The sequence below is a fragment of the Chlorocebus sabaeus genome, chromosome 5 (assembly GCF_047675955.1).
Source record: "Chlorocebus sabaeus isolate Y175 chromosome 5, mChlSab1.0.hap1, whole genome shotgun sequence".
NCBI classification, from domain to species: domain Eukaryota; kingdom Metazoa; phylum Chordata; class Mammalia; order Primates; family Cercopithecidae; genus Chlorocebus; species Chlorocebus sabaeus.
In genome coordinates this window covers 45,387,069-45,398,049 of record NC_132908.1, presented here as the reverse complement: position 1 = coordinate 45,398,049, position 10,981 = coordinate 45,387,069, and the positions used below count along the sequence as shown (strand labels likewise).

The window sequence follows — 10,981 nt, the reverse complement described above, 5'->3', positions numbered from 1 at the left end:
AAGAACATATAATCAAATTATCTGGTGTCTTCAAGAAGCTGAATTCAAGTATTACAGGTAAGTAAAAAGTGAAAGAAGGAAAGACATGTGCCATGCAAACATTTAAAAGAAAGGTGGAGTGTCAATATTACTATCAGTAGCCTTCAGAGCAAAGAAAGTTACCAGAGATTAAGAGAGACACTACATAATAGTAAGAGGGTTAATTCAAGAAGACATTATGTAACAGTGCTAAATGTTTATATTCCTAACAATAGAGTTGCAAAATATGTGAACCAAAAACTGGCAGAACTGAAAGGAGAACTTGATAAATCCACAGTTATAGTTGGAGACCTCAACACCCTTCTCTCAATAGTTGATGGAACCATTAAACAGAAAATAAATGAGGATGTAGAAGAACTCAGCACCACCATCAACTAGCCAGGTTCTATTACACATCTATAAAACATCCCAGTCAGCAACAGCAGAATATACATTCTTTGTGAGCACCCATAGAAATGTCAAGATAGACCTTATCCTGGGCTACAAAACAATTCTCAATAAATTTAAAATAATTGAAATCATACAGTGTTTTGACTACAAAGAGATCCAACTAAAAATCACCAACAGAAGGATAGCAGGAAATCTTCAAAAACTTGAAAACTAAATAACACTTCTAAATTTATGAGTCAAAGGGAAATTTTGAAAAATATATGAACTAAATGAAAATGCAGCATATCAAAGTTTCAGGATGCCACTAAAGCCATGCTGAAAGGGAAACTTCTGCCACTTAAATGCTTACATTAGAAAAGAACAGGCCGGGCCCAGTGACTCACGCCTGAAATTCCAACACTCTGGGAGGCCAAGGTGGGAGGATTGCTGGAGCCCAAGAGTTTGAGACTAACCTTGACAACATAGCAAGACCTCTCCTGTATAATAATAATGAAAAAAAAGAAAAGTCTTGATAATTTAAAGTTCAAGGAACTAGAAAAAGAGGAGCAAAATAAACCCAAAGCAAGCAGAAGGAAAATATAATAAAGAGCAGAAATTAATGAAGCTGAAAACACAATAGAGAAAATCAGTGAAATGAAAGCTTGTTCTTTGAAAAGATTAGTAAAATCGACAAGTCTCTTAGCAACACTAACAAAGATGAGAGAAGCTGCAAACTACTAATATCAGGAATGAAACCAAGGTGTCTTTGCAGACATCAGAAAGATAAGAAAACTACAAACAACTCTACATACATAAATTTGGTGACTTAGTTGAAATGGACCAGTTCCTCAAAAGGCACAAACTACCATGACTCACTTCATATGAAATAGCTATAAAGCTATTCAAAATTAAGGAAATTGAATTGATAATTTTTGAACTCCTATGAAAGAAATCTCCAGGCCCAGGTTGTTTCACTAGAGAATTCTACAAAATGTCTAAAAAAGAATGAACATCAGTTCTATTGAATCTCTTCCAAGAACTGCAAGAGGAGAGAACACTTTCTAACTCATGTATAGCCTGTATTACCCTGATGGTAAACCCAGACAAAAACAGTACCAAAAAGGAAAAAGTCCTTATAGATTCTTAACAAAATATTTACAAATATAATTCAGCAATATGTAAAAGAATTATACACCATAATCATGTAGGGGTTATTCCAGGGATATAAGGCTGGTTCAGTATTCAGAAGTCAATGTAACGAACCATATTAACAGGCTGAGGAAGAAAAATAATCACAGGATTATATCAGTTGATGCAGTAAAGCATTTGACAAATTTCAGCACCCATCCATATTCATGATCCTAGAGAATAGGTAACTTCTTCAATGTGATAAAGAACATCATTAAAAACTTTCCAGGTTTCATCATTCTTAATGGTGGGAAAAACTGAGTGCTTTTCTCTGTAGATCATTAACAAGGCAAGCATATTTGCTCACACCACTGCTCCCCAACATAGTGCTGTACTTTCTAGCCATTGCAGTAAGGCAAGAAAATAAACGGCATATAAGTCAGAAAAGAAGAAATATTTGTAGATGACATAATTGTCTGTGTAGGAATTCCCCGGGAAACTACACATACACACAGATCCTTGAACTTTTAATAGGAGTAAGTGAGTTCAGGAAGGTTTCATGATTAACATACAGAAATCAATTACATTTTTATATACTAACAATGGACACATAGAAACCAAAATTTTAAATACAACACCATGCACAATCACTCAGAAAAATAAAATTCTTAAAATATGAAATGTTGGAAAACGTACGGGATTTGTATTCTGAAACTCAAAAGGCTAATGAAAGAAAGCAAATGAGATCTAAATAAATGGATAGAAATACCAGGTTCATGGATCAGGAGACTCAGCAGATGTCAGTTATGCTCAGATTCATGTCTCTTGCTGACACGTAATTGTCAGCACAATTGCTGATAAAATTCCAACAAGATATTTTGTAGACACAGACAAAATTATTCTAAAAGTATATATGGGAAGACAAAGGAACTGGAATAATTAAAGCAATTAAAAATTATAAAGAAGGAGCAAATCATTACCCAATTTTAAGAAATTATACAGTTGCAGTAATCAAAACGGTGTGGTCTTGATGAAGGGATAGACACATAGATTGGAACAGAATAGGGAACTCACAAGTAGCTCTACACAAGTATGGCCACATGATTTTTTGACAAAAGTGCAATTCAGTGGTGAAAGAATAGCCTTTTCAAGAAATGATGCTACAGCAATATTATACCTATAGGCAAAAACGTGAAGCTCAAGGTAACCCTCACACCTTATTTTAAAATGTACTAAAAATGGATCATAGGTTTAAATGTAAAACTTAGAAGGTAACATTGGAGAGGTCTTCAGTACCTCAGGCTTGGTGAAGAATAAAATCAATAAACTGAACTTCCTTAAAATTAAAAACTTGCTGTCACGAAACACCCTGTTAAGAGGATAGGAAGACAAACTACAGACCAGGAGAAAATATCTACAAGCCATATATTTGACAAAAGACTCTTAGAATGTATAAAGAGCTCTCAAAACTCAACAGTAATAAAATAACCCAGCTAGAAAATGACAGAAGGATACTAGAGACTAGGAAGGAAAGGGAGAGATTTGTTAATAGATACAAAATTACAGCTCCCTGGGGAGAATAAATTCTAGTCTTTCATATCACTGTAGAATGACTATAGTTAACAATAATACATAGTTTCAAATAGCTAGGAGGAGGATGGAGGATATAGAGTGCTCACAACACAGATAAATGCTAAATGTTTGAGATGGATATGCTGATTAACCTGTTCTGATCACTATACATTGTATGTATTAAGACTTCCCTGTGTGACCCATGAATATATACAATCAGCTGGGCACAGTGGCTCAGGCCAGCATCCCCTTGTTCTGTTAGATCTGCATTTAATGTAACAGTCTGGTTTTCTTTAGAAAACAGACAAAAAATCATAGGATATAGACTGCTTCAATCAGTAGCAACTAATTGTAATCTCAGAATTTGGGAGGCTGAGGCAGAGGGATCACCTGAGGTCAGGAGTTCAAGACCAGCTTGGCCAATATGGTGAAACCTCATCTCTACTAAAAATACAAAATTAGCCAGGTGTGGTGGCACGTGCTTGTAATCCCAACCACTTGGGAGGCTGAAGCAGGAGAATCGCTTGAACCCGGGAGATTGCGCCATTCCACTCCAGCCTGGGTGACTAGAGCAAAACTCCATCTCAAAAAAAAAAAAAAAAAATTATATATAGATATACAATCATTTGTCAATTAAAAATTTAAAAAAAAAAAATTCTAGAGACAGGGTCTCGCTCTTTTGCCCAGGCTGGAATGCAGTGACATGATCTCAGCTTACTGCAGCCTCAGTCTCCTGGACTGAAGTGATCCTCCCATCTCAGCCTCCCAAGTAGCTGGAACTACAGGCACACACCAACATTCCCGGCTTATTTTTTGTAGAAACGGGGTTTCACTATGTTGCCCAGGCTAAATTAAAAGAAAACTTTTTTTTTTTTAATTTTTTGTTTTGAGATGGAGTCTCGCTCTGTTGCCAGGCTGGAGTGCAGTGGTATGATCTTGGATCACTGCAACCTCCATCTCCCAGGTTCAAGTGCTCTTACCTCAGCCTCCCGTGTAGCTGGGACTGTAGGCGTGCGCCACCATGCCCAGCTAATTTTTGTATTTTTAGTAGAGACGGGGTTTCACTATGTTTGCCATGATGGTCTCAATCTCTTGACCTTGTGATTGCCTGCCTCGGTCTCCCAAAGTGCTGGGATTACAGGCATGAACCACCGCACCTGGCCTAAAAGAAAACTTTTTCAAGAAAGAAAGTGTACAAAAGGATTAAGTATTTTACCAAAGAGAATATGTAGATGGTTATTAGCACATGGAAAGATATTTAACACCACTGTATTAGGGAGGTGTAAACTAAGACCAAATACTACACTCCTATTAGAACAAGTAAAATAAAAAATAGTGACTGGCAAATTCTGGCAAAGTTGTGGAGAAACTGGATCTCTCAAACATGGGTGGGGAAATGTAAAATAGTGTAACCATTCTGGAAAGTAGTTTAACGGTCCCTTGTAAAACTAAGCACACACATACCATATGACCCAACAGCAGTTGCCCTCCTGAGCATAGCCCAGAGAAATGAAACTTGAGTTCACATAAAAACTAGCACATGAGTGTTCATAGCAGCTTTATTTATAGTAGTTCCAAATAGGAACAACTAAAATGTAGGGAGATGGATTTAAAAAACTGGTTCATCCATCCCATGGAATACAACTGAGCAATAACAAGGAATGAACTCGATATATGCAGCAGCTTGAATGGATTTCAACAGCAGTATGTTGAGTGAAAAAAGCAAACCCCAAAAGTCGTATGTAATTCTATTTATATAGCATTCTTGAAGTCACAAAATTATAGACATGAAAAATTGCCAGGGGTTAGGGATGGAAGGTAGGAGTAGGTGGACATGACTGGTAAGGGGTAATGAGGGAAATCTTTGTGGTGATGGAATAGTTCCATATCTTGACTGAGGTGGTGGTTTCAGGAAGCTGCACATATGATAAAATGACTGCACATATAATAGAACTATATAGACAGAAATATGTCAGTGTAAATCTCCTGACTGTGAAATTGTACTGTAATTACATAAGATGCAGTGATTAGGGGAAACTGAAGAGTACACAGGACTTTATGTAGTACCTTTGGAACTTCTTGAGAACCTATAATTATTTCAAAATAAATTTTAAAACGTAAAACCACAACCTAAATACAGCATAATTTCAAACAAGTGATAGCTAAATGTTGCCTCTTTGGAGATCTTCAGGGATGCTGACTTCAGTCTTTAACACTGCTACACATTCAGGAAAAGTGGATAGGTTATAGTACTTTATGTTTAACTCAGTTGACATGTTCACAGAAATAGCAAGCTGCCCCATTAAAAAGACAGAGCTTGGCTAGATGCAGTGGTTCACAGCTGTAACCCCAGCATTTCAGAGACCAAGGCAGGCAGATTGTTTGAGCTCATCAGGGGATTTGAGATCAGCCTGGGCCACATGATGAAACCTCATTTCTACAAAATATACAAAAATTAGCCAGGTGTGGCGGTGCATGCCTGTAGTCCCAGCTACTCAGGAGGCTGAGATGGGAGGATCGCTTGAGCCTGGGAGGTAGAGGTTGCAGTGAGCCGAGATCACACCACTGCACTCGAGCCTGGGCAACAGACCCTGTCTCTAAAAAAATAACAGAACTCCTCTATCCAGCACCAGTTACCTCCATGCTTTACCACCAAGACCACAAATACTTCAGGTGCTTTTAGAAGGAGGTAAGGGAGCTCATATATCTGCTGTTTCATCTACTTATAAAGATGTTGTAGTTCTAAATTTCAGATGCACAAGGAATGTTTACACACATGTTTGAATATTAATTCTCACTGAAGTTGTGTAACTATCACAGCAAGTATATAGTAAGTACAGGCTTACCATGCCTCTTCTTGACTAGTGCTGCACAGGTTTAACTTTTTGGTAACACCATTCTAATTTTAGTTTAAAGTAATAGATCAGATATCTCCAGACTCATTTCCTACAAATTTCTGTCCAGAATTTTGACTGATCATTTAAGTAACAGCGTTGTTACTATTTAGTAAGCACTTACTATGTGCAAGGCATTGTTGTCGAGACTTTAACTTCCGTTATCTTTTTGAATTCCCTCAAAACCCCTGCAGTTACACTCCTTTTATAGTTGAGGAAACTGGGCTTAGAGGGATTAGGTAACTTGAGCAAGATAGTACCTGTCATATGGCTGGAATTTTAGACCAAGACACTGACCACAGAGCCAAAGTTATTAACAGTTATGTTCCTGTGTGTGTGTTTGCTTGTCTGCTTGATTCATACTTCTGACTCCAGTAGCAACTAATTGCTAAGAGAACTCAGTTTCCTTTCTTGCCTCATTTCAACCTCCTTTCAATGTCAACATCTGAGAACAGCAATACTGTCCAGCATTCACTTGTTCTATTAGATCTGCATTTAATTTAACAGTCTGGTTTTCTTTAGAAAACAGACAAAAAATCATACAAGAGATAGATAGTTTCAACCAACTGGAAAAAAAATTTTTGTTAATGTTATTCTTGCTTCTTAATAAGCTTGCTTTTGCTTTGAAAACAAAAAAAAAAAATTAATGTTATTCTTTATACCTTCAAGAAATCTGGAAACCAAGGGTAATAGTAGCAAAAATCAAGATTTGTTCTCTAGTCAATCACTTGATTTGATTATTTATCTCTTGATTATGTCATGGAAGTAATACATTACTGGTAGCAAGCAAAGATGTCTTTTCATTAGAGATGTAAATAAATCCATCCTTGGGATTATTCACTGTGTAGCTCAGCAAATCCATAAGATCATATTGCATAAAATGTTACAAAATACCCACCTTTTAGATATGGATGAAAATTTTTTGGTTCCTCTAAAGATGATTTAAGCAAGTTATATCTGTTACTTTCAATGTTTTATTTAAAACATGATGTTTTGTTCAAAATTACAAACATGCTTGTGATTTTTATGAAATTGGCCTGACATTTGTAGTTGCATGTGTAATTTATTATGTGCTATAAGGAACTTTTGTAAATTGACCTAATTTCTTATTTTCTCTTTACAGGAATATATTAAAGGAATCTGTGAACCTGAACTAGAAGAAAGAGAATGTTACCCCAAAGACATGCACTGCATTTTTGTTGGGGCAGAGAGCCTGTTTCTGAAAAGCTTGATTCAGGATACTTGTGCTGACCTCTGCATTCTGGACATTGGCCTTCTTGGCATCAGAGGAAGTGCTGAGGCCGTGGTCATGGCTAGGAGTCACATTCAACAGTTTGTAAAGCTCTTTGAAAATAAAGAGAACCTACCCAGTAGTCAGAAAGAATCAGAGGTGAAAAGGGAATTCAAACAATTTGTTGAAGCCCATGCAGACAATTACACAATGGATTTGTTGATTTTGCCCACTTCCTTGAAAAAAGAACTTTTGACACTCACACAAGGTGAGGAGAATCTCTTTGAAACAGGAGATGATGATGTTATTGAAATTAGAGATTCTCAACAAACAGAGTTTACACAGAATGCTGCCACAGGGCTGAATATTTCCAGAGATGAAAGTGTTTTGCAGGAAGAGGCAAGAAATAAAGCTGGGACTCCTGTTTCTGAGCTTACAAAACAAATGGACACAGTCCTTTCTAGCTCACCAGATGTGCTTTTTGATCCAATAAATGGTCTAACCCCAGATGAAGAGGCACTTTCCAATGAGAGAATTTGTCAGAAAAGGAGATTTTCTGATTCTGAAGAAAGGCATACCAAGAAGCAGTTTTCTTTGGAAAATGTTCAGGAGGGGGAGATTTTACATGATGCTAAGACATTGGCTGGAAATGTAATAGCTGACCTATCTGATTCTTCTACTGATTCTGAAAATTTAAGTCCAGATATAAAAGAAACTACTGAGGAAATGGAATACAACATCCTCGTAAACTTTTTTAAAACCATGGGCTATTCCCAAGAAATTGTTGAAAAAGTCATTAAGGTATATGGACCATCTACTGAACCATTATTGCTCTTAGAGGAAATTGAAAAAGAAAATAAAAGATTCCAAGAAGACAGAGAATTTTCAGCTGGTACAATGTATCCAGAGACCAACAAAACCAAAACTAAGGGTGTTTATAGCAGCACAAATGAGCTTACAACTGATTCCACTCCAAAGAAAACACAGACTCACGCACAGCAAAATATGGCAGAAAAATTTTCTCAGTTACCATTCAAAGTGGAAGCTAAACCATGTACCTCAAATTGCAGAATTAATACTTTCAGAACAGTGCCAATAGAACAGAAACATGAAGTCTGGGGTTCAAACCAGAACTATGTTTGTAACATAGACCCTGAAACTGATGGCCTTTCACCTTCTGTTGCCTCTTCAAGTCCCAAAGAAGTCAATTTTGTTTCAAGGGGAGCTTCAAGTCACCAGCCCAGAGTTCCAGTTTTTCCTGAAAATGGTTTACACCAGCAGCCAGAACCCTTGCTTCCAAATAATATGAAATCTGCCTGTGAAAAACGTTTAGGATGTTGTAGTTCTCCTCATTCTAAGCCAAATTGTTCAACCCTTTCTCCACCAATGCCACTGCCCCAGCTGTTACCTTCAGTTACTGATGCAAGGTCAGCAGGACCTTCTGATCATATTGATTCCTCAGTTACTGGAGTTCAAAGGTTTCGAGATACTCTAAAAGTACCCTACAAGCTGGAATTAAAAAATGAACCAGGGAGAACAGATTTGAAGCACATTGTTATAGATGGGAGCAATGTTGCAATTACGTAAGTCCATTCTCTGCAGATTGTTTTATTTTAAATAGGACTCTAAATGGTGTCTGAGAATCATATGCATATAGGAACTATACATACATGTTGTATATAGTTGATCTGTAGCCTTAGGGTTGGATGGTGGAGGGGAATGGGAACCAACTGGTTGGAAAGGTTTTGTCAGTCCATCTTCTGGATTCATGAACTTTACTTCAGCCTGCTGAACTTAATTTCTAAGGGCAAGAGAGGACAGAATATTATCTTTTCACATTGTATTGCTCAGTGATAGATAGTATAGTGACTTTTAAGTCATTACATTCTTAATACTGTGAGTACCATTATGTTCTAATCTAAATAAGAAAACAAAGCTTAAAGCACAAGGATTTTTTTATCTTATGTTAGAGTATGCCTGATCTCTAGCCTAGAGTGTGCAGTGGTAATAGGTGTGATGTACTTCTCTGGATAGAGCAATGGCAATTTCCTTTCAAAGGAAGTTAGTTTGAGCTTCATTGTGGGCCTCTGCTCTTACTAAAAGTTTATAATACTTGTTTTTAGTAAAAGACATCATTTAATGAACCCGTTGTTTCTAGTTAGCCTGTCTTGGAACTCCTCTTAGTTGAAAATACTCTGATTTGAAACCTGTACGCTTGGATTTCTTTTCTAAGGGGCAGTTTAAGATCGTGGCTAAGAAGTGTGTGAGGGTCAAGAGCCTCCCTGCACTGTGGACCAGCTCTTTGATTTGGGGCAGGTCACTTAACTGTTCGGAGTTTCAGTTGCTGCAATCTGTTGCCTTCTGACCTGTCCTTAAGGACATCTTTACCATATCATTTTAACAACTGTGTAAAGTCTGCCTTCTGTTTTCAAAACCAGTCACCCCATTGTTAAAAGAAAAACTTCGGGCAAATTAAATTTAGCAGAGTTGATCTGCACAATGATTTATGAATCTGGCAGCACCCTAAACCAGGAGAGGTTCATAGAGCTTCACTCAGCAATGAGGGCCAGTGGTATTTATCGGCAGAAGAGGGAAGTGCCCTGCAGAAACAACTTGATTGCCTACAGGTTGGCATTTGCCTTATCCAGGCATCCTGTGATGAGGCATTTGCCTTATGTAGACGTGGTCTGAACAGTTACCAGCCTGTGATTGACTGAAGCTTAGCTGCTGTGATTGGCTGAGACTCAGCCTTTTTTTTTTTTTTTTTACAAGAATACTCTTAGGTTGCAATTTGTTCACATACTAAGGTTGCAGGTCACTATGTATGGAGGCAACTTTAGGTCAATTTTAATTTAACGCCATTGATTTTTGAAGAAATATTCAAGGTCTGGCATTTTAAGTAGCTACAATTCAATAAACAGGGCACCTGGACATGGAATGAGGAAGAAGTTGCCAAATCTTAAAAATACTTTTCTGAGTTGCCAAATGTTTGTATAACTTCTTTTTTGGGAGTTCTGAGAGATCAGTTAATGCCCTGAGTTTTTAAGAATACCTATTAGGATTGAAAAATAAATGTTATTTTTGAAATATATGTTTATAGTATATTTGTAATTTTTGGTTTATAAATTTTTTATTAGGATTTTCAGATACACAAGATAAAATAATGAATTCCCATGGGTTCCTCACCCACCTTCAATAATTACCAGCTCAAGATCAGTCTTGTTTCATCCTAGCCCTTACCTCTTCCTTCCACCCCTATTAGTTGAAGGAAATCTCAGCTATATGTTCATAAATATTTGAATATGTGTTTTTAAAATATAAGGATTATTCTGCTTTTTATTATTTGAATGAATTATCGATGCTGTGTTTTGCTGTCAAAAAGAAAATGCCATCATTTCAGATGTTAAAATTTGAAGACAGGCAGCAAAAATATGCAGTATGTTTATCGTCATTTCCAAATCATGTTTATTGTCATTTCACTTTGGTTTTTTTGGCAGCCCTATTAGGGGAAACCCAGCAAATGACCTGCAGCTGCATAGCAATATCTAAGCAAAAATGTCAGCTTCAGTCACCCACACCCCAAGCCCGGAACAAGTTCTTCATTGTTATGATTTCTTGAGCCAACTAGTGACACAAAATTTAGGTCAAAATTGTGAGCAATTCTCATCCTCTTTCACTTTTCTGTATGTGGAAGGATTTTCCAAATAGGAAATGCAAGTTAACATAGAATGAGCAGTGATCCTGATGC

At 37.0% G+C, this 10,981-nt stretch overlaps 1 protein-coding gene across 1 annotated transcript in view; it reads left to right on the top strand.

Annotated features, from left to right (window-relative positions):
• Nucleotides 1–10,981, top strand: part of N4BP1 (NEDD4 binding protein 1) — a 75,404-nt gene that overhangs the window by 43,999 nt on the left and 20,424 nt on the right. Inside the window, exon 2 of the mRNA XM_007992590.3 lies at nt 7,126–8,816. Coding sequence (XP_007990781.3) covers nt 7,126–8,816 — 1,691 coding nt within the window. The remainder of the gene's footprint in view (nt 1–7,125; nt 8,817–10,981) is intronic.